Here is a 24432-nt window from a genome sequence, read left to right as displayed (position 1 = left end):
GCAAGACAGGGTAACAAAGTGGCAGTGGGCTTGAGGGGATTGTGAGGGCTTTTCAACAAGAGGCACTGGAAACTGGGACCACTAATAACTCAAGAGAAGTAATGACAAAAGAGGCAAAGAGAATAAACATATTATCTTTGCTTTACAAAAACAACAAAAAACCAAAAACAAAACAAAACCTGATGGTGAACTAATTGGAAGTGAGGAAGATGACATCTGAGTTAAAGCTAAGTAGCCTCTGCAAAAGCATTGGGTACCAACACAGCAGGCAGCTCAGCAGAGGCGAAGACGATCTGATCCGGGAGGTTAAAAGTTGGTGGCTTGCCACTAGGGCCATTTCAAGCTGATCCCAGGAAGTAGGTGGAGCGTACATCATTACACCAAAACCTGCCCCGAGCTTGAGATCACAAGCACATGCTGCTGACATGAACAGATGGTGGTGAAACCAAGAAAACAGCTTCCTTTCTTATTCCAGCAATGTTAGTTTACACTCCTCAGCACCCCGTGGCCACGCCACTGCCTACCCAGATTGAGGTCACCTCTACCTGGACAAGATAGCATCCTTTTCTTGACTTCTTTCATCTGCTTTTAAGTCCTGCCAAACAATTCTTCATTCAGCAGCCAGAGAAATGTGTACAAAATGGTATTCCAATTGTGAACCCTCCTCTAAACCTTCAGAAAAAGAGATCCCATACCCATTTCCTAGGATTCAAGGACAATCACAATCTGAACCTACAGCACTCTCTACCTAGTCAGACATGACCTGGCCCCAACTATAACCCCAGCTTTACTTTGCTTCCTAATTGTCTTTGCATCCTGAACTACAGAGATGGCTGGGCCTCCTGGTATAGGTCGTTAACATTCGTCAGTTCTCTTTCAGTATGCCACCTTGACACCTTATACTTACTGCATAAATTTTTTATGTTTTTTCTTTCAAAAATATATTTGTAATGAGAAGAACAAAATTACCAACCATCCAAGCCCACCACAGCTCCCAGGGACTAAAACACCACAAATGAGTTCACATGGAGAGACCCATGGGCCGAAGTGCATATGTAGCAGAGAATAGCATCTTCTGACATCAATGGGAGGAGAGGCCATTGGTCCAGCGAAGGCTCATTTTTTTCACTGTAGTGGAATGCTAAGGTGTTGAGGTGGGAGAGGGAGGTTGGGAGAGGGGGCAACTTCATGGAAGCAATCAATGGGAGAAGGGTGGGATTGTGGAAAAGGATAACATCTGAAATGTAAATGCAGGGAATTTCCAATAAAAAATTTTGGAAGGAAAAATATTTGTTTGTTTATTTGGTTATCTGTGTGTATGTGTGTGCACATGTTCTTGGTGGCCAGAGGACAGCTCATTCTCTCTTCCTCATTCTTGTTAGGGCAGACTCTTTCTCCCTCTATGTCACTTTTATGCTGTACTCTCTGGAGTACCTGGCTAGGGATCTTCTAGGCAAGACTCCTGTCTCTTCCTCCTGTCCTACCATTGGCTGCTGGCATTACCAATGTATGCAGATTACAGATGCTTCTAGAAGCTGATTTCAGAGCATCAGGCTTGCGTCAGAAGACTTTAGCCACTGTGCAATCCTACCAGCCCTCATTTGTTCTTCAACATGAGCTGAAACTACATGTCTGTAAAAGATCAAGATTTGTTAGGAAGAAAAGCACGCTAGCTGGAGAGAACGAAGACCCAAGATGTTATGGGATACACAGGGCTAGGACAGAATTAGTAGCATTTGGCCGGCCTCTACACAAAGCAGTCTGAAAACATAAAGACTATTCTGTACTTGAAGGTTATGCTGTTATGGTGCCTGATGCTTGGATTCTCCAGCTAATGCCCTACAATAATGTGTTCCTAGAGCTTCTAAACTTCCTGGTTATATATCCTTCATAAAAGATAAATGCTAGGTTTGTTTGCATAGAGGACAACATTTGGTTCCTACTGATTATGCTTAAACATTAGAGCTTCCTTTCCTCTGGTGTTCATGATTCTGTCTAGGATAGTCAAGACATTTTTGTTGTTGCTTTTGCTGTTGCTTTTTTTGGGGGGGGGTTGGGTTTTTTTTTCTTCATTTTTATTTCTTCTAACCATAGATTCTGTGTTAAAGGCATACGTATGCCACTGAGGTCAAAAAATACACAGAGGTATGGCCCTCATAATGTATACTTGGGCTCCTGGTGGAGGATGGTAGCCTCTGAGAAACTTGAGATCTCTTCAAGCCCCAATTCCTTTATCAATGAAGGAACTGTTTAGAAGGTCTTGGAGTTGAGCCATAAGGTTCTTCTCTAGACTTGGGCAGTCTGGATCAAGCCATAGAGCAGTTCTTGCTGAGTCTGAAACTCTGGGAATATGGCACCATGACTGTCAGTCTTGACTGTATGGTCTGGGGGTAAGGATCATCAGAAGCATATGGTTCAATGGAAGCAGGAATGCAGCAATACCTGGGCACAGGACTGGGTACACAGCCAGTACTCAGCTCAGCCAAGGGGTCGAAGTGGCTCAAGCCTTTAATCACAGCAATTGGGAGGCAGAGGCAGATAGATCTCTGAGTTCAAGGATGCTCTACACAGTGAATTCCTGAAAAGTCAGGGCTATACAAAGAACCTCTGTCTCATTAATAAACAAGCCCAAGAATAAAAAAAAAAATCATTGTTCCTGGAATTTCCTTAGCTAGTCCTTGGCCTTAAATTTATAGAGTCATTCAAAGCCCTGGACAACCTGCTTTTTCCTGGAGTTCTCTTAGTATCATCTGGTTATACATCACAGGCAAGAGGGGGATTTTGTGTTTGTTTTGTTTTTTAATTCACTATGTAATAACTTGAAGGGTCACAAGATCACTATGGGCTATGGTCAACTCTTTGTTATGGATTACATTTTCTACCTATTCACATACAATTTCTTATGGCCAGAAAAATGGAATGGATTAATTTTGATACATCTTAGCTTTGAAGTGGGCTTAGAGGAAGAGCCCCTTTCCTCTTTCCCTCACTTCAGGTTTAGATTTCAGTGAGCTGAAGAATCTAGTTATAGCCATGATCAAGAACATTGCTGTTTCCTGCCTCTCTCTCTCCTTTTATAGGTGATTAGGGAACTCCATTCCATTTAATATCATCAGATACCTAACTAATGTCAGCAAGCAAATGACGCCCCAAATCAAACATACACATAAATCAAACATACACTTATTCAGACTATGATTCATGTCATGACAAGAAATTCGAGATGAGTGCAGTTTTGAGTGTGTCTCGGTCCTCTAATCCTCACTGAATGCTTATTCTTGCTGCTCTCAGCAAATCCCTCATGCTCATCACACCTGTGGCCCTTATCATAGCTAAATGTCTAACTGGTTGTCTTCCCTGCTAGGCTGAGAGCATCCTGAGGACAGGTCTTCGCAGTGGTCCTTCATCCCTGAGCACGTAATAAAGAAAACACAGCAGCTACTGATGAATGAATAAACCAGTGTAGTTCAATCCCAGACACGGCAGGGTGCCACTGTGAATGCTACTTCTTAAATGGTTTTAAAACCAAAGCCATAATAAGACTAACAGCAGAGCCCTTTCTTCTCTGCCTTTCTCCTGCCTCAAAAAAAAAAAAAAAAAAGAGGAAATGTAGAATTAGGAAACCATTCCCCAGCCATTCTCTCCTCCTCCCCCATCCTCTCATTATACCCAAAATTTCTGGTATTCTTTCATATTCTTTCAAGGCAGTTACTCTAGAGAGTGGGTAATATTATATAGGTTTGAGCTCCTGATAAATACAATGTGAATTAAGGCTGAGATTTCAGTTCCTAACTATAAACGTCTTGACATTTTTTTTTTTTTTCAGACAAATGCCTGGAAATATAATAAACTATGTTTTCATGTTTATTTGTTTCAAATGCAGTATTTTTTTTCAACAGATAAATGCAAAGTTTTGAGTCCAGGAAAAATAGGTTTAAATCACCCTCCCAGCAAGCAGTGTCTAAAACAGTACGCACAAGAGATCATTTCAAAGCAGTTTAATGCACTTAGCCAACAGGCATTAACAGTCTTTGCAGAATAAACTAACACCACTTAAGCTTATTTCCTAGTTCTGGTTGGGGCAAATTTTAACCTTTCTGGGAAATCTGAACTCTGTTATTTTAGAGCACCATGCATTTGCACTGCTTTCATGATGACAGGGAAAAACAAATCTCTGGGACTTCCACTAGGTGCAGGTTCTAGTGCATGGTGCATGGTGCATTTGGTTTTCAGGCTTCAGCCAGTTTGAGCAGAAATTTGAGCCTCCCCATACCTTGGCTTAGCAAGATTCTCTCACCCAAGAAGGTGGGAGAAAAGCAGGCAGAGGAGGCTGATCGGAAACCCAAAGGTGGACCTTGATGCCATGTTTGAAGTTAGCAGATTTAAGACAGAAATCAACAGTCCACCCCAGGACCAGCATGGGGCAGAAGAGAGAACCTTGGAGTTTCTCTCAGATCTAACCTAGGGAAAGCAGAGGAGGAAACAGGCACAGGAAAGGGAAAGGCTGCCAAAAGGCCGCCAGCTTTGCTTAAGAAACAGAGGAAGAGAAGAGAAAGAATACAGGCAGACCATTATAGACCATTGCCACGTGAATGGAAGACTGCAAGCAGGCAATGTACAAGGAAGATCTTGTAGTGAGGGGGTCCATTCCACCTAGAACTGAACCTGAGCCGGGCCATATGTCTATATAGTTCCATTCAGCACTCAAGAGAACTCATTGGGTTTTATATTCTACTGACATAGAAACAGAATCTTAGACGTTCATGTTCACTCCCTGATCATGGCAGGCCCCAGCTTGCTACATTTCTTTCTCCCTTGACACAGTGTCCCTGTCCCATCACTACAGTTCCCTTGGGTCACTCTGGCTGCCAGCTGAAGGAGAAGACCCAGAAAACATATCAAGCCCTGCTGATTTCCCTCCCAAGCTCCCAGTTCTACTAAGAGAAGATGCAGAGATGGAGAGCCAGGGCTCATCCTCCAAAATAGCTGCTGGAGGTTTCCGGCCCTGCGGTGGGGACCTCAGTGCTATACACAAGGACAGAGCATCACTAGGCAAATTATATTACCTTGGCTAACGGTAATTTTACATCTTAAAAATATATGAAAATTTATCGTTTGCCTCAGATACACAAGTCTAAAAATAGCACAGCCAGCCAGCAAGTATGTATAATTTTTCCTTTGTGCATCTTTCTATCTACCAAATCCTTCCTCTGAAGAAATGAGGCAGCCAGCCGTCCTGTCTCTACAGTCACTTTGAGTAAGAATAGAGCAAATCATTTCTCTCTGGGCCCACACACCTTCATTTATTCCCTTTTTCGGGCAGTAGAAGCCACTGCTGACTGAATTCATACCACATGCAAGAATTTGGCTGACGAACCAAAAGGACCGTTCTCCTCAAAGATCCGAAAACAACCCTGTGGCAAGGAGATGGCTGATGTCCCCTTTCAGAGAAGGGAAAACCAAGTCACAGTGAAGGGAAATCACTGGTCCTTCTACCTAAAGCACCATTTTAAACACCTTTTCTGAACTGGTAGATTTTCATCCATCCTTCAAGAACTTCCTTCTCAGTAAATAACTACTGTCTCCTCGCTAAATTCCCATGGTCCATCCCTGGACCAGGAAGAGCATGCACAGAGATGAAGCATATATATCAAACCAAAGCACAGTAATAGTAGTAATTGGAGTTAATCTTCTTATGGTCTAAGAGTTGTGCTAAATACTTTGTAAACCATACCTGTGACAGTCTTCATAACCTCGAGGTATAATTCGACCATTACTATTATCCATGAGGACAGTCAAGACCCAGAGAGGTGCATTGACTCACCTAAGACTGCTTAACCACTAAGCAAAGAAATACATTTGCATGGCTTCAACAAGTTAAGTACTTAATGCTAATGCCAGGGTAGGTGTGATACAAAGGACCATTTCCTTGTCTTTGATACACAGAACAGGAGCCCACTTTATAGCATGTATATTGCCCACATAAAGATAGTAATAACTCAGAAACTAATTACAAAGTGGTAGGCTCTGGGAAAATGTGCCTTTTAAAAACGGTTGGCATTACCCACAGCCAATATCAATTGTTGTGGGGACAAATAGTGGCATGAATAAGCTAGTCTCTGACCCCAAGAATCCCTTCAATCCTGCGAGAACAAGAAAATAGCACTCCATACACCTCATGGCATAGCCCAATTTGGAAGCAACTCTTTCTCCTTGAATAAAAACGATGTCCTTCAAACAGCATCATAAATTAACCCCCTACACCCAGACTAACTAGTGCTAGAGCAACACTGATTCTTAACATTCATTTCAGCTCCCTCTTTCCCAATGAATTGTGCAAAAGTCTTTTGATTTATGGACCTTGGTATGGGACTGTCTGTCTCTTCACTTAGAAATAATACAAAAGAAGGAAATTCAGGGGGAAAACAGCATATGTCCTCAAATGGGGAGAGAAAGTCGGTGTCTCAAAAAGAACCAGAACCCTGGATTCAGGGTTTCTGATTAGCATTAAACTGTACTGAAAATGAAACATTTAACTAATGCCTTTACACTAGCATTCCTCCATGTTTCTGGGAAAGATGGCTGATTGCTATGAATATTGAAGTAAATACAAATTACAGTAGTAGGAACCAATTGTGTGTGTGTGTTTTTAGAAAGTAAAATTTTCAGGTTATATATAGATATGAATGAATGTTTTAAATCCAAACCAGACTTTTAACAGCAATATTTGCATGGCAAAATTAAAGAGGATATTTATTTTCCATCTTACCATATTTGCATTTTACAGATTCTTTACATTGACAATGTATGGGTGCTTTTAAGTTATAAAAATACATAGTTTGAAGCACACGCAATGACTTTGTAAAATAAATTGGCAAGGAAAATTATCTTAGATTAAAACATACGACTTATTTTTGTTTTTATTTTAGTATCAGTAACTTTATATTTCAGAGCAAGATTACATTTCTGGTGTTTGAAAAACAAAAAGAGAGAAAAGAAGCTTGGAGCATACACTGTGTGTGTGTATATATATATATATATATATATATATATATATTTGAGATCTCAGGACACACTGGGAGCTGGCAAGAGGCTTAGTGCAGACCAGTTTTAGTTTCTAGGAGTATGTCTTACAAAACCACATATGACTTCTGAGTTGGCCTTGACGTAGTCAGGGGAATCTCTACCTGGGTCTGGACTGCTTTCGAATCATGACGTTATAGACAACACCTATTCCAGCTCAGAAAGCTGGGAAGTCACTAACTTGAATGCAATCGATATTCCCGAATCAGAACCTTCAAAAGCAGGTAATATGCACAATTGCTTCACTCCAGCTCTAAGTTAGAAATTTCAGCCAATTGCAAGATTAATCTTGGATAAAGCAATAAAACTCGGGAATGGATACTATTGTGTTTGTGTGATGCCAAATGGTCTGCCAGGTTTATTGGCTTAGCTTTTGCTTGTCTATACAACTTTTTAGTATCACTATACAATCCTCATGAGTCCTAAGAAGTGACCTACATTGGGAAGCAAAATTTAACAAGCTCTATAGGAATGGAGGAGGGAGGAAGGGAGAGAGAGAGAGAGAGAGAGAGAGAGAGAGAGAGAGAGAGATATCTACAAATAATTTGATATATTCTAACCGTACAAAATATATCTCCAATATAATAATAAATATACCTTATTGACACAGAACTCGAAATAAAAATCACAAGTATGGGGGCTGGAAAGATGGCTCAGTAGTTAAGAGCACTGGCTGTTCTTCCAAAAATCCCAGGTTCAATTCCCAGCAACCACATAGTACGTGTCACTCCAGTTCCAGCTGATCTGACACTCTTTCACACACATAGAGACAGAACAACAATGTACATAAAAGTAAGTAATTTTTTAAAAAAATCACAAGAGCGTGGTAGAGGAAGTATTGAAAGACGTATGTCATGTAGCATCAGCAGATATATATGTTATGTAGAATTCACTATAAATAACTGAGCGGAATCCACTGTAAAATTTATTGGGAAGGTCAACATAATGTTGCAACATAAAGGAAAGCGAGGAAAGCTGTCATGAGTACAGCAAACCTGATCCCTCTGTCCAGAGACACAGCATAGAAGGGCTTGGTGCAGTCCTGGTCACAGTGTGAGCCTTTACTGTGTGAAGGACTAGACCATCAACTACCCTAATGTTTTGGGGGAAAGGCTATTTTCAGTCTAGTCACATAAGAGGGTACTTCTGGCCTCCTGGTGCTGACCCAGCTCCTTTGGAGTAATCATCACAGGTTGCATATTAAGAGGTAATCCTTCTCAGAATTTTGGATTGCTGCTGAGACAGCCACACATAGGCAGTGGTGAAGAGGAACGTTTCAATGATCAGTTGTCTCCACTGAGTTCTTAAATGGAGTAAAACCTAACCACAGCATTTTCCCAAAAAGATGGGGTGCACATGACCTCATCAACTGGTCAACATTTAATACTTAGCCAAGGGTATTCTAAGGGATGATAATGATCTGGGCTTGGGGGAGATATGGGCACCTCACCAAGTCATCACTCTTCCCCACCACAATGTAGGAGTAGTGTGTCATCACTACTCTGCCACAGAAAAGAGCTCCGGGAGAAAAATCACAGACACAGGGGCACCAGAAGCACACAGCCTGGAAATGTCACAGCAAGTTCAGTTCATAGAGTTGGGTGAGGATACCGAGCTGGAGTTGTGTACCGCTCACAGCACGTAACTTACTGGGAGATCAGAGAACAAGTTCATCACTGCAACCGCCACAGCCCCACTTGGCACCTGTCCCATGCCAACCTTGGTCCGAGGAGCTGCTGTTCACAGCATTAAAGAGTCAGTCTAAGAAGTCAAGGTTCAGAAAAGTTATGGAGCTTTTCCACAATTTCCGGGCAAGTAGGAGACAGAAACAAGACCTAAATCATCTTTCTCTTTGTAAGCAACATTGATGATGAGCTCTCTCTTTTCCAAGAAATGGGAAGGGGCCTGGTGGTAATAATAATAATAATAATAATAATAATAATAATAATAATAATAATAATATAGTTATTATATAATCATTATATAAGTATAATAATGGTTATTATTATTATTATTATAGTTTTTATATAAGTATAATAATGGTTATTATTATTATTATTATTATTATTATCATTATATTTGTGGCAATATCTCCCTGGCTGATTGGCTCCAACCAGAACTGCAGGCAAATACACTGTAAAATCATGGGCAAATGTCATGTCACCCTAAACAGGAGCAAAACAATTACACTTATTTTGCCCAACATGTCATCCCCATGCTGTGGGATGAATATCATGACTAGACAGGAAAACTATGTCTTTGCCCTCTTAGAGCTTCTTATCCTCTAAAAAATAAGCAAATACTGAAGGAGAAAAGAAAGAAGCCAGCCTACACAGCAAGTGGACCAGTTCATTGGATAACGTCATATCTAGGAGCATAAAGTCTGCACAGAGTTGATGTTTTGGTTTTTGTTTTGTTTTGTTTTTAATTGTGGGAATATAAGTCTGGAAGGGATGAGGAAGTAGGTGTGACTATAATCAAGATGCATTGTGTAAAATTCCCAAATAATTAGTAAAACTGTGAATGTGTTGATGATGACGAACAGGAGCAGAAGGAGCCAGAAGCCAAAGCAGCAGCAGCCAGTATCAGTTTTCAAAGATCCCTAAGATGCTAAAGAGGGGGGCATGTGAGAGAACAGTGACCAGAATGTCCCTTCTCTCTGAGTTGACCATAGGAGAAAATGCTATGTGCTGAGATGGTGGCATTTCCTGGAGAGAGGGAGGTGGGGGGAGGGGGATGATATGAAATTGATCCTTCGTAAAGAAGGCCAGCTCATGGGAAATTTTCATCCAAATTATGTGTTTTAGCAGTGATATGAGTTATTCTATAGTAGGCTGTTGGCCTAGTCCTCAAAAGGGACACTGAGCAACTGGGCAAATTAACAGATCCCTCTGGGCAAGGAAGGGAATGGGTAGATTGGCCTTAAGGCCAGAGTAGGCTCTTAGAAGGTTTTCCTGGGGGAGGTGAGATTCGCAAAAATATCGCCTGGGCTTTCTATAAAGAAGCAATTGTAATGTGGAGCGGGAGCAGAGAGCACAGGCCACCTGACTCCAGAAAAGAAGGATTGGTACCATAACATCACCAGGACAAGGACACACCCTCTTCAGAAGGCTCTGCCCACTCTAATTCTGTGCTCTCTCTTTCTAATGGGAAGGCTGAAACTGAAAAGGAGACGGGTGAAATGTGGTCCAGCTGACTTTAATGCAGACTGAAGCTGCCGATCTCCTTACAGGGTGTGGGCAGCCAGGACCTGCACAGCCCGAACAGGTGTGAGACGGTAGAAAGTCCATCCCCTTGAGATTCCTGGATGTTCCTGTGAGAGCTTAAGCAGTTTTGACCTCCCTTATCTCTTAAGAGAAAAGCAGTATGCATGCACACCAGGCACAGCAGAGCATCAAAGGAGGAGGCTCATCTTAGCTCTAGTCAGAGGCAGACATCTACTATAAAGACACTGGCCTCAAAGGTAGCCAGAGTGGGCTGCAAACTTGGGAAAGAAACTGCTTCTCCCACAAAGAACTAAAGATGAGCTGCAGACACACTGGCTGCAGATTGGGAGTGGAAGGAATAGAACAAGGAGAAACTCGCACACAGAAGTCCTGTCCCCTCCTATTCTGAACTGATTATCTGCAAAGGAGGCCTATGCTATCCAAATCTGAATTCCAATTTAATCTCCTAATACTTATATTGGCTCCTCTTGCCAGCTGAGAAACCATCAAAGCTGCAAACCCGTCTTAACTCATTTTTGTAACTGTTTCAATTAACCCAGAGTCGGGCCTGGTGGGTCATGCCCATAACCCAGCACCGAGGAAGCTGAAGCAGGAAAACTGATCCAAGTTCAATGCAGACCAGGCTGGGCCACATAATGAGTACCAGGCCACCCTGGGCTATACATTAAGACATTGTTCCCTAAAACACAATGAACAAACAAGAAAAGACAATCCAAACATCGGCATTAACAGTTAACTACTGGAGAGAAAAGTAGATATATGTTAAGTAAACTATGAATATGTATTTAGATAAGACTACCAGGTGGCCATGCATAAGGTTTTACAGTTTCAGAGACCCTTCTGAGAAAATGAACTCATCAAGTATTTTTCTATAGGGCACAGGATTCAGGGTCTTTCCCAATAAGCCAGATGTATTATTTGCCATCTTGGTCTTTCAGAAGGTTTCTTAGAATCTTGTTCTGCCTGGCTATGGTGACTATCGTCTTTAATTGCAGCACTTGGGAGGAGAGGCAGAGACAGAAGACTTCTATGAGTTCAAGATCAGCCTGGTCTACAAAGTGAATTCCAGGACAGCTAAGTCTACACAGAGAAAATCTGCCTCAAGAAACAAAACAAACAAACAGAAGAATCTTGTTCCATACCAACTCAGATCAGTCATGTATATCATAAAGGGGAGCCATTCCTTAAGCTCCCTGGGGATAAAACAACAGCAATAAAAAAATGTTCGTAGAGGGGAAACAAGACTGGTAGATGCTATTTCTAGAGACACTGCATCAGAGAGGAACGGACTCTAAAGCTGAGTGGCAGTAACAAGTGTCACCTAAGACAAAGGACCTAAACACCTCTCTTTCCCAGTTTACCTCTCAGCAGAAATACAGCAGGTAGAACACACCTGGCAAGTACTCTTTTCAACAGTATAAACACACCACAGATGATAGTAATAATCATCCCAGCTGCCTTTCGGGGTGGCCTTCCATAGGCAGAAGACACCCACAGTACAGCTCCACAAATCCATCATGGTGTCCCACCATGATGGTAAGTCTCTAAGCCTCCTTTCATCACCCAGTTAGAAGCTTCTAAAGGACAGAAAGGCTCTCAGTCCTCTCTGTTGGCAGAGCCTGATATCGTCTCTGCCTAAAGGATGGGAATTCTTGAAGGAAATAACTGAATTTTAGGTATTAGGACTTGCCTATGTAATATTAAATGCGGTCAGAATTTACATTAAAAGAAAAATAAGTCTAGGATCAAACAAACAAACAAACAAAAAGCTGTGTAATAGCCACAATATAGCAGGGGGACAGAGTAGTTTGGACAGCAGTTAAACAGTTCTTAAATGCTGTGCATTTTGATACTTGGAAAAGATGGTACTTTGATCACTTATTATTTTAAAGCCTACCAGCTCAATCTACATTTAAAAGTTTGTGAATGCAGTCCTTAGCCACTTACAAAGGAGATGCTTTATAGCTGTTTGTTTTGTGTTTTATTTGTTTATTCCCAAAAGGGGTGCTCTAGTCTCCTTGTAGGAAAAAAAAATAGTTAACGGGATGGTTGCAGTAAGAGGAGATTCGCAGCAGTGCTCTGAACAGTTTAAATTAATTTCTTTCTGAAACACAAACAAAACAGTACATGCTCAAAAATCTGCAGCATGTTTAAATCCTACTTCATAAATGTGTGTGGATTTCTCCTGATAAGAATCTGTGTTGAATGAGAGTTGAGAGATATTTTTCTTCTTTTTTCTTCCTCTTGGCTTCCTACGAATAGTTAGTTTGCAGCAATTTTTAATTAAAAACAGTTCTGTAGTAAGAAAATGGGGTGGGGTGGGGGAACCTTAGGAGAAGGGAACTGTGTTCACAGGCCCTGTAGTTTGTTTTCTGAAGCCATGAAGGCGGCCTGAAAAACAAGGAGTTTGGAAGTTCCCATTTTAAAAGCTTCGCTGCTGGTTTCCTTTAACATTTTCAAAATAGCTGCTCTTGCTAATACCTGCCCCTCCCCCACCCCCCAACCCTCTTCGGAAAGCCATGGGCAGTCCTCTTATTTTTTACTGAGCATTGAAAAATCTGTCATATAATGTAGCTCAGGGTACTGGCAAGTTTTCCTTTTGAATTCCTAGGGGGAGAGATCACCTAAGTATGAGAAAAGTTTCCTTCTTTTTTACCTATCCAAAGTAGCTAACCTCCTTGGGTCCATGTTCCATGGGAACCTTCAAGGGTACTGAGCTTTTCGGTGAATACACAGGGTGCTACAAGGTGGAACCTGGGGACTGAGTACATACAAATGGAGCTGGAATGAAAGAGGGCAAAACACACACACACCCTCTTGCCCATCCCTAGGGCGGTTTAGAATTGAGCTGAGGAAGGGTGAAAAAAAAAAAAAAAAAAAAAAAAAAAAGAACAGTCCATATGAATTTTAAGGTCTTCAAACATTTTGAAGCCCTCCTAATAAATGGTATAAAACTAAACACATAATTAAACTAAAACCCTCCCCTGAACGGCTTTCTAAAGTAGTCCCAGTTTTCTCATTTGCAATAGGATGTATAGTGTTGATAAATAAAAGAGGAAAAATTCAAAATGTAAGGACACTGCAGGTTACTGCTGTTTTATGTGATTTTATTAAAATTAGTGCCCTGATGATGAGGAAAAAAAAACAGTTGAAATCATCTTTGAAAGGAAAGCATTCTTGGCCATTGGCTTTAAAGACATAAGCCACTGAGAACTTATCTACAGTAACAAAGAACTGTGTTTAATGACCTGACTCAAATTCTTCAGTGAGCCAACATTAGTCAGTCTCCACTAAAATTCATATTCACAGGACTCTCAGTGAGTCTTTCTTCACAGTGTAGACCTTAGGATTTTTTCCTTTAAAAACGGCTATTTTTGTTTTGTTGTAGCTTTCCACAGACCAAATCCTGAAGTCTTTAGAAGATATTTTTATGTCCTATCTGATTGGAATCTCTGTGCCATATTAAATTAAACTTTATAACGGTGTGGTGGAAACTGTAGCCCCGTTCTCTCAAAAGAAATGCGCACGGTGTAACCATTGAAGTAAATGGATTTTGGAAGACATGGGGGTCAATTTTGTGGTAGCATGCTAAATGGAAAATGGAACAGTTTCTCTACTGGCCAACAGAAAATCAGTGACATATCTCAAAGTTTCTGTTAATTTTATTTTAAAACGACAGCTTGGTGGGTATGAGGGGAAAGGGGTTGGGGGAGGGGTTGAGGGAGGAGGTTGGGGGGGCGGTGACCTCACACATTTACCCAAATCTACTAAGGTGTTAATGTTGTGAAGAGATTTTTACTTCCCAGAACAGACATCTGCATTTGAAATAGATTTGAATATATGTTATTTACTTTTTAATGGACTCATATTCCTTTGCAAAGAGGTTAGGTCACTAGCTCTTAAACTCTTGTTTTTCCACAAAGATTAGAGAGCTAAATGGCCTCGTGATAATAAAATAAACGTGGGCAATGTGAGGTGAGAGTATTCAAAGGCGGACATCCCAGGGCAACTTTAGCTCCTTGGGGGGTAGCAGGCCCCTCACAGATGCAGAGCTGTCCTTGGGACTTCAATGGCAAGGTTCTGGAGTCCTTTCTACCTCCCCACCCCCTTTTATCTCTAAGGAGCCCAGATTTGCTAATCAGAAAATATTAATTGAAAACCTACTTAGTCCAGGAATGGTTTGCTATCCTGGCCCCACCTGTGCCAAACCAGCCAGGACCGTGTTTTCCCGTGTTCTCCAGAAATAGCTGATTCTTTCACTCCCAATTGTGAGGTTGAACTTAAATACCACCCATGGAACATAAGCAGTCCTTACTCTTATGTTTCTTACTTATGTTTCTTCATACTTTCTCATATTAAGGCAAACCATGCTGAGTTTTTAAATTCAAGGGATGTGGTTCACAGGTGAGGAAATCCAGATTTCACACTCAGTAGTAAGTGACAGGGTCAAGCTAGAAATAGTACTAACTCCCAACCCAGTGGTCCTTAAGCCAAGGCAACCCAGTATCTGAAGGACATTGATTTAATTGGAAGAAATGTCCATGGGTGAATATCCTGGGGGTCAGTCACACAAGGGCAGTGAGGGCTGTCAGGGCTCTGCACTAATTTATTACCTTTTGTTTTTTTTTAAGAGAGAGGCCTTTAGAATTATTTGTTTTAATTTCTTCTTGGCTGAGTACATGTTCCAAAGAGAACACAAAGTTGAGACAGAGAGCGAGAGAGAGAGAGAGAGAGAGAGAGAGAGAGAGAGAGAATCAGGAGATAATAAGGTGTGCGAGAATGTTTATGATTGTGGGCACTGACTAAATAGTAAGGCTGAGAAATCTATTTAATTTTATGTATGAACAGATGAGTCAGTCTTGCAGTATGTGGTGACTGTAACCAATTTCTATTTGGGTTGCATTATTTAAAAAAAGGGCACCACTTCTAAAGCTACCTGTAACTTTTAGGCAAAGCTATTTTTTTCCTCTAAGTACACATTATTATCAAATTTTAGTAATATATATATATATATATGTATATATATATATATATATACAGTAGAAGCAATTAGTGTTCTTTTTCATATGCTATGAAAATGTATTTCTTGTGCTGAGACAAAGGTATCACTGTAATTTTGTATATAATTAATTGTAAAAGGCGTAATAAGAGGGTACATGTATGGAGGTTGTTCCAGAACACACTGAAAAAATATCTCACGGTACTGTGATGTCAGGGCGAGTTGAAAATGCAAAGATTTGCTTGCCTCTCCTGGTTCTCCAGTTCTAGTTAGAGCAAAATCTGACAGTCATAGTCTCTAATCTAAAAGTTGGAAGTTTTGGGGGTTAGCTCTCAAGAAAGATTAATGTGTCCTTTTGGAAAAGCATACTTCTAATGGGTCACTTTCCAAACATCTCAAACACGAAACAGTGGAGAATCTATTCCATCTTAGGCTTTGTGTGGGGACCAGGAGGGATGGGAGGTCTCCCAGCTCCAAGCAGGCTGCCCAGGGTTGTAGAAGGATTCAGAGACACCCAGAAACCAAGGATTGCTCTCATGCTTCAGTCAGCAGGGGGATGGAAAGACACCATCCACCAAACCGCAACAACTTTCTAACATTCAAGCAGGACCAGGTTGTCTTTCAATTCTGTGTTCAAGAATTAATCTATCACAGCCTATGGTCTCGTCTATTATTATTATTGTTATTATTATTATTATTATTATTATTATTATTATTATTATTATTATTTAGAAATAGACATACTTAGCAAAGAGGTTTTTGATAGTATTTAGTTTAGTTTTTTTTCACTTTTTATTGATTCCTGTGACAGTTTATTTAATTCACTATCTTATTACTACTACGGGGTGCCTCAGCTGTAAGACCTCCCAACCTGCCAGTCATGAAAGCAGGCTCTACCACTGATAGCTTACACAGGAACTGACATCCCAACACACTGTCACAAGGATTGTAAGAGAAGAAACAAACTGTAACACACACATATAAAGCAACACGCCACAGACACATGCACACACACACACACACACACACACACACTCACACAATCCTACTTACTGCCAAGAACTCAGCACTCAAACACAAGAGTTTACACTGTACAGGAGCTGCCAGCATTTATATTTAACAGTCATGGTGCATTAACATATAAAGAAAATAGCAGTGATAAGGAAAGCTAGGCTTTAAAAAAAAACAAATAAAAACAAACAAATAAAAAAAAAAGCCAATCAGAAAGCAGGTCACATCATCTTGTTAGCCCTATTCAATACATTAAACATCAGGAATTCTCTCTGGCTTGCAGACATTTCATAGCAAGTGTGTTTTATTTTATCATACAAACTTAATCAAATCCTTTCTCAGAGTGAAAAGTCAATCTGCAATCTAAATACCTACCAAAGGTCTTTCCCCAACACCTCTGTGGCTTGACTCTTATGGGTATTTGGACTGTGCAGAGAGAACTCAGTTCCCACCCAGAGACTTCTATTTCTTCAAGAGACTTTGACACACCTACAATGAACACTTCAACACCAAGTCCCAACTTACAGGCGGACAAGGACACCAGGCTGCAACAAGCTTTGCCACTCAGCCAGCCCAGAGAAAAATTAAATATTTAAATCGGGAAAGAGGAGTCTGGAGTTTTGCATATGCAAAGTTCTGAAGAGGTCCCCGGCTGGCTCACTGCCTGAGAGGCTAAGGCTCCCAAACGCACTCAACTGTTGCTGGCTTGAATGGAGAGCTAACTCCTGTCCCAAGGTAGAACCTTGGGAGGCACAGTCACCAGAGAGAAGGTATAGAACCCCACCTCCTCAGTCAACCTGTTTCTGACTTTCACAGGGAAACAGGCAAACATGTGTCTTCCCTGACCCCACCTCCAGGGAGTTCTGAAAAGTACACAAAGCTCCTCTCTTGTCCCTTTTACCTCAATTTTAGTCACTTTGAAAAAGTAAGTTCAGGACAAACCAGACTTCCTTTGGAACTTGTGAATATTTGTATATATTATATCACACACACACACACACACACACACACACACAGACACCACAGAGGCAGACATCCACAAAGTCTCTGGCAATTTATATCTCAACAAACAGGACCATCTCTAAGACTGTAAACATCAGAGTTCTGGGAAACCTGCGTTTCTAGAGACTCTGCATGGGAACCAAGTGCTGGCTTTTCTATTTTCAGATTCTAAGATTCCGGCAGAAACTGTCCCCAGCTCCAAGAGTTACTGTCCCTGGAAACCCAGCATTCAAACTCGTGGGTTCATCCTACTGTGGTTATTTTCACCTCCGTGTTAGTAGCTGGTGGGACACTTCCCACAGAATTCAGCTAAGAACCCCAGGAAAAGCCCATGCATAGTTAAAAAAAAAAAATCCACAAACGCACGCCAAGGGGGAAGAACTTACCTCTGTGCGAGACTGCAGTCTCTTGTTCATCTCATAGATTCGGTACTCTGGCTGCACCATGTATGGTGTATGTCTCCTATAAAATGGGCCGAAAGGAGAAGAATAGAAGGGGTCATGTGGTGTGCTGGACATCTCGCCTGCTTGTCGAAAATCAAGCTTAATAGAGTATCAGGAACGTCCATGCAGAGCACATGGGCTGTGTTCTTCACAGTACAAAGTAGACGCACGCACACACGCTCACACACACACACAGAGGCAGGCAGGCAGGCAGGCTGAGCACACTGGCTGGGAAGTGCTGTGGGAGCCCTCTATAGCTAGAGAGGAGAGGGAACGAGGAGGGAGGGAGGAGAGAGGGAGGGAGCGCGGGAGGGGAGGGAGCACTGGAGCTCTGAGAGGGAGAGAGCGGAGGTTGGAGGTTGGGAGGGAGGAAGGGAGGGAAGGAAGGAGGGAGGGAGAAGGGGGAGAGGGAGTTGAGAGAGCAGAGAGAGAGAGAGAGAGAGAGAGAGAGAGAGAGAGAGAGAGAGAGAGAGAGAGAGAGAGAGAGAGAGAGAGAGAGAGAGAGAGAGAGAGAGAGAGAGAGAGAGAGAGAGTCCAACTGCTTGTTTTTAAAGAAGCAGTTGGTGAAGAGGTCATTTCCTGTCCACACTGTAGACTAGTTCAAAAATATAATTCTCCTTATAGTCTGACAAGAGGTCTAAGGCTGAGTTTTAATTTTTCCCCTTGCAGCCAAGACCTTGGAAGCCTGATTGCTGAGCTTGTTAGCATAGAGGTGGGTTCACACACTGCCTGAGCCTCTTGCCCCTGACAGCCACACTGTTGTGATGTATCAGAAAGGAGTTGACTCCCAAACACAGCAACACTGGCACTCTGGTCCCTCTGACTTTGGGTTGGTGACTCACTCCCTCGGGAAGATTGCTCTGGGCCCTCATCTCCCAACAGAGTTCTGCTGAACCTGCAGTACTTCTGATAGGCAGCTGGGCTATGTCTTAGCATTCCCCTCCCCCTGCCTTCTAAACTACCCATATACCCAGACTCCTTCCTATCCTCCCCAAAAGGACTTGACACCTTTTGAAGATGGCTTTAAGGAGCTTACTGTCTCAGCTTACCTGCAGAGTCTCAGGTAAACACAGTATCACCCTGACCTGAGTGTGGAGCCATCTAAAATCCATCTAAGAGGCAATGGGCTTTTATTCCTAAGAGATGGTTCTAAGAGAAGAAAAGAATCCAAAAAAGCAGACTGCTCAATAAGATATTAAAAGCAAAGGAGAAAGCATCCCACAAAAAAAAAAGTCTATGGAAAATTCAGTTGAATAAGAAATTGCAGATAATTGAATTTACTGTCCCCCAAGTAACATGCCCAACTCTGGTGGGGACAAGGTCTTTGCTTCCTTCCAAGAGTGGCCACGTCTATAAATCTTAATTGTGGTGTATGACAACTAGAAGAAACCCCAAATAGCCCATAGGAGGGGAGAATTGCTGCAAAAAAAAAATGGGGAATCAAGGAAAGAACCAATTGCGCTGGCCCCAAGCTTACCCAGATACAGAACACTTAAACAAAGGCAAGCCCCAGAAAATCGGATGCAGGAGCTCACACCTAGCTAAGTCATCAGCATTAAGGAAAGGAAGAAGGCACCACAGAAAAGCAAGCTGAATGCAAGGGCTGGATGCAAATGCATGCAAATGAGACATTTCTTCTTTTTAATAAGCAGGTTAATTAACTTTCTGCCCCAGTCATGGCTTGGGGTATTTTAGAGTCACTGGCCAACAGAGGAATAGGTGCTGTTAATTCTGCGGTTTACATCCAGAAGTAAAAATGTCCCTCAGTTGTTGTCTTGATCAGTCTTGTCTCCCACCTGCAAGAAACATTTGCAGAGTCCACCCCAAACTTCCAGCAGTGCAGGCCAACACAGTCATGTCACTTGCCAGGATGGGATTAGGGGAGCTATTACTCCTAGGCTGCTGAGAACACGTGTCTGGGGACCCCAAGGCAAGCCAGCATGCTGGGTTTCAGGTTTCATTGCAAAAACCAAAAGGTTGGGCCAAATTTGCTGCAAGGTTTGTCAAAACACACAACCTCCTAAAGATGAGATTTCAAACAAATTCCTGGTGATTTATGTTTCGGTATGGTGGCCATTGCAAAAGCCAACAGTTCCTTGTGCATAAACTCTCCCCAAGTAAAGACCTTTCCAAAATTCAGTTCCTGCCTGAGTTTGCATTTCCCTCTTCATGTCAGGGCTATGGTCAAAGGAGTTCCTAGGCAGCTGTGTGCAGCCCCCTAATGATCGAACCTCACAGAGGGAGGTTATGCTTTGACTCAGGTGAGCTTTATTCTGAGTTGCTCTTGCAAGGCACTCCCAAGTCATCACTGGAAATATTTGCTGCTCATCCCTAAAAATTCCACATGCAACTATCCAAGGCTTGCTCCTCTTCCATGAATGTGCATCTTTGTACCTTCAAGAGGTTCCCGACTAGTCTTCTGCTCACAGATTTACAGTCTGTCTCATCGCTTGCAAGCATCCTTTCTCCAATGAGAATGGACAGCATAGAAAACAGAAACTGACCATGTTCTATGCTTTCGCAGTTAGCAAAAAGCCTGGCCAGCAGAAAAAAATGTCCACATTCTCTACACGGATGCTACGCTTGAGGCTTAAGAAGACCTTGGGTTCTTACTCATTCATTCGTTTGTTATTTATTTATCTGCCATCTTTTTATCTTTCCTTTACAAGGAAATAATCTTTCCTTCACGTGGGACACATTTATGTTTTGTCCCTTCTTTACCTACGAATACCCATTCACCGTCTACTCAGTTCAATTATTGTCTTACGAGTTAACATTTTAAATTTTATTTACTATTCCTGTATGTTGAAAGGAGGTCCATAAGCAAGTCAGAGGACAAATTTGTGGAGCTGATTCTTTCCTTCCACATTTACATGGTTTCTGAGGCCAGTGCCTTTACCATGGAGCCAGCTCAGTGCCCCAGAGACTAACCTTTTCTAATTCATCATTACTTATTCGGTTGACTTCCATAGTGGGTAGGGATATCTCCAGAACCTCCCTCAGACAGCACCCTGCTGTAGGGACAGTGACAGTGCACATAAGAACCCTCTCACCTATGAGCCCAAGCAAAGTTATGGTTATTGGGTATCTGTTTTAGCTCAGGAGCTATAGAGCACAGGCAGGCCGAGGCTGGCCCAGCAGAAAGGCTATCCTATTTAGTGACTATAAGGGAGAAACCTCAGAGAAGAGCTGGTTAACACTGAGAACATCATTTCAAGTTGTAGGGCATGCTGTGATGGGAAAAAGCTAAAATGGGAGATAAAGAAATAATGTCCCCTTTGGGTCAGCCTTGCTCTTTCTACATTCTTTCCTTTGAGAACTTCCTTATGGAAAGTAACACTTGCTGCCTATGGTTAGGACTTACTACAGCCAGATTCTGTGCTGAAGACTGAACTTAGAATGGGAGTATAGTCTCTTGTTTTCACAATAGATCGACGGGGCTGATTTGATTACTATTCCCATTTTACAGATATAAAAACTGAGGTTCCAGGAGTCTCAGAAAGTTCTACAAGGGCAGGCACTGAGAAAGTATTAGAGACAAGGTTCACACCTTTGTTAGACTGATCTACAGCATTTTCTCATTCTGAGAGCACCCAGTGGCCATTGAAGGTGATATTAGAATGGAGAAAGATTTAGAGAGGCAAGGAGGCTCTTGACCTGAATTTTATTCTTCATCCTGTACTTTCTCATATGCTGCAGTCCTCCGTCTCATTCTAGATTTTTCTCTTGAAGCCTGGTCTAGCTTTCCTACCAGCCTCATTGCCAACCCAATCTCCAGCTCCTGTTGAGTTGAAACATCAGCTTTCTGCTTGTCTCTGTCCTGCCTTCTTTCCCTGCTGCTCCAGAGATCAGCTTTCAGTCTGCTCCTTCTGGCCCACAAGTACAGGAAATTCAGTGCTTATTAATCCTTTAATGCAAATAGGAAAATCCAACATGATGCTGTTGGTATACCATCAAAGCATGAGCAAGTAGAAAGCAGGTGATCATCTATGGCCCTGGACAACTGAGCCATGCTTACTGACACATTGTTTTGCATTTTGATCATTGACTATGTTCTGAACATTCCCCCATGAATACTCTAGGTACCCTAAACAGCTACCATGCTGTTTCAGCTCCTAAGCTAAGTTAAAACAATTTTCTGTGTGTTTACTGCACGAAGTGCTTACTCCACCTTCTACTAAAATACTCCCCCACAGCTTCAAACGAGAAGGATTTCACCGAGCTCTGTTCCCCATCTTTATCTTCCCTTGGAAAGCCAGCATCTCCTGAAGTTCTTTACCCCACCCTGACTTCATGGCAGCTGGATCTTTCCTGCCTTCCACCTCCTGGGGATCTTCACCATTCAAGGTTTCATCTTTGTCCTTGACTGGTCCTTTTCCTCTGTTCATTGACAGCCTCACCAGTTTCTTCTACTCAGGTCCATCTGTTCCAGAAAACTACTTTCCTGGCCCCTCTTCCTTCAGGGTTCCATCTACATCTTTCCTCCTGTGACCATGACTTAGTCGGTCAGTCTGCCTTTCCTTCAACTCACATTTGACTAATAGTTAAGTATAAAGCACAGTGTGATGGGCTGAAAGGGAAAGACTTAGAAACACAATCTCTGCTTTCCAGTGATTAAATACAGAGCCAGCATCTATGCCAGGGGATCGTGGAGATATTATTCTTCAACTGTGGGGTCTTTACATTGGAAAAACAGGCAGAAACACAGTTCTCAAGGACAAACTATAGATTCACCAGCCAGCCTTGAGTCATGACATCTACATTCCATCCTGTGGCCATGAAGCCTAATTTCTCTGTGCTTCAGTGTTTTTGTTTGTAAAGTGGACACCAATAACAATCCTGTGTTTCTTATAAAGATGGCAGAAACTAATGAATGTAAGTTGATCACAATCGTGTCTGGCATTCCCTGTATAACTGTAATCATTAATATTTTATGAGACGAGACTACAAAAATTAACTGATCTCAGAAATAAAGGTAAGTAAGTTGTCAACATGGAGTTCAGAGAAGAGCTTGGGGTGGTTAATAAATGGTTGTGGAAATGGAACAGAAAACAGCAAAGGCACCATATGATCTGCATCTTCAGATTTACAAATGAGAATGATAGGAATCCATTTCACAACATAAACCAAGGAAGGATTCACAATGAAGATACCACTTGTGATTTTCCTTGAGGATCTTTCAGAGGGACAAAGCAAAAGGACTGGGAAATATCATATCAAGTTGAAAGGATGCTATGCAAATGAGTATTTCTGGCATCAAATATGACAAGGACCTGGAAAGAGGTGGAAACAGTAAAAAGGTGCATCTATTTTGAACTGATCATGAAGTAGAGAGGAAATTAGAGGAGTGGAGGGGGTCAGGTGGAGATACAGTGTTCATATATAAAACTTAAAAAATGCAAATTACAAAAATAATACATTTATTATTTTTAAAAGAGATGAAGCCAATATAGAGTACTAACCATGCCATTTAAAGAGATTTGTATATTGTTACTTAGATGCTGAATAGCCTTTGTACGTCAGTCTAACAGGACTAGTAAGTGCTAACGAGAGCTTCTTGTTAGATTAGCTTCTCCAGTGCAGAACAGGTAGTCCAACAATGGCTGCCTCATATCAAATTGATGGGGAACTTGGTAGTTGTGCATTCTGTGAGGCTGCATACCTCAGCAGTCTCAATATGGAGCTAAAGGCCTAGAGTATTTGTAGAGAACTACTTGTCTTCTGCCTGTGCGGAAAGCCTAGAGAAGCCACGTCTTCTATCAGCAAAGGAATCAAAAGCAACAATGGAGTGGATGGTTGTGTCAGCAAGAGTAAAGGTCAAGATGGCGCAGGAATGGAGACCTTCCCTTCTTTCAGCTACCAGAGGATGTTGCTCACATTTAGAGTGGGTATTCCCATAGCAATTAAGACAGTTGAGACTATCCTTCCCCCAGACATACCACAGGCCAACCTGATATAGGCAATTCTTCAAGTTGACTATTAAATTAACCATCACAGCCCAGAAAGACAATGTAATTATTTTGCTGAAGCAACTTGACTAATAGATACTAGGAGGGTAGATTGAACTCAGACAAGACTCAAGAACTAAACTGGGTATAGGATGTGGATTTCCTCCACCAATAGAATCCCCACCGAGCATTAAAACCTTCACTGTGGTAATGAATCTTAATAGTCAGCTCCATGCATTTCCAGTCACTATGGAAACGCTCCTGGATATGTCTATAAGGGTGTCTCCAAAAATGTTCGCTAGAAAGGAAAATCCCACCCCAACTTGAAGGTACATTCCCTGAATTCCTGGACTGAAATGAAGGAGAAAAGGCCCCACACAGAGCATTCACCACTCTCTGCTTCCAGAATGCAGCTGGGATGCAAGTGCAATGTGGCCAGCCACCTTATATTCTAGCTGTCAAGGTTACTCTAGCATGAAAAAAAACTGTATCTTCTTATCTGATAATCCAAATATGACAACCTTTCTTCAAGTTGATTTTTGAAGGTTGTTCATGTTTTTATTTGTTGTAGTTGCTTTTACGATTTTGCTTTTTTTTTTTTTTTTTTTGACAGGTATTTTATCACGAAGAGTAACTAATGCCCTCTCTCAGAGCATGGACTGGAGAGAGAAGCCACAAGTGTTCTTTCATTGCTTCTGGATGATGTCTATGACAAGGCT

General features: G+C 41.8%; 1 protein-coding gene across 4 annotated transcripts in view; it reads right to left on the bottom strand.

The window, feature by feature from the left end:
• Positions 1 to 17942, bottom strand: part of LDB2 (LIM domain binding 2) — a 324829-nt gene extending 306887 nt beyond the window's left edge. For all 4 annotated transcript variants that reach the window (XM_080917327.1, XM_080917328.1, XM_080917329.1 and 1 more), the window contains exon 1: positions 17709 to 17942. In XM_080917327.1, the coding sequence (XP_080773453.1) occupies positions 17709 to 17840 (132 nt within the window). In that variant the 5' untranslated portion in view covers positions 17841 to 17942. The remainder of the gene's footprint in view (positions 1 to 17708) is intronic.
• Positions 17943 to 24432: the final 6490 nt, after the last annotated feature.

This window comes from Micromys minutus (assembly GCF_963924665.1).
Source record: "Micromys minutus genome assembly, chromosome: 1".
Lineage (NCBI taxonomy): Eukaryota > Metazoa > Chordata > Mammalia > Rodentia > Muridae > Micromys > Micromys minutus.
The sequence above is the reverse complement of the archived record's forward strand: the minus strand, read 5'-3'. Positions and strand labels throughout refer to the sequence as shown.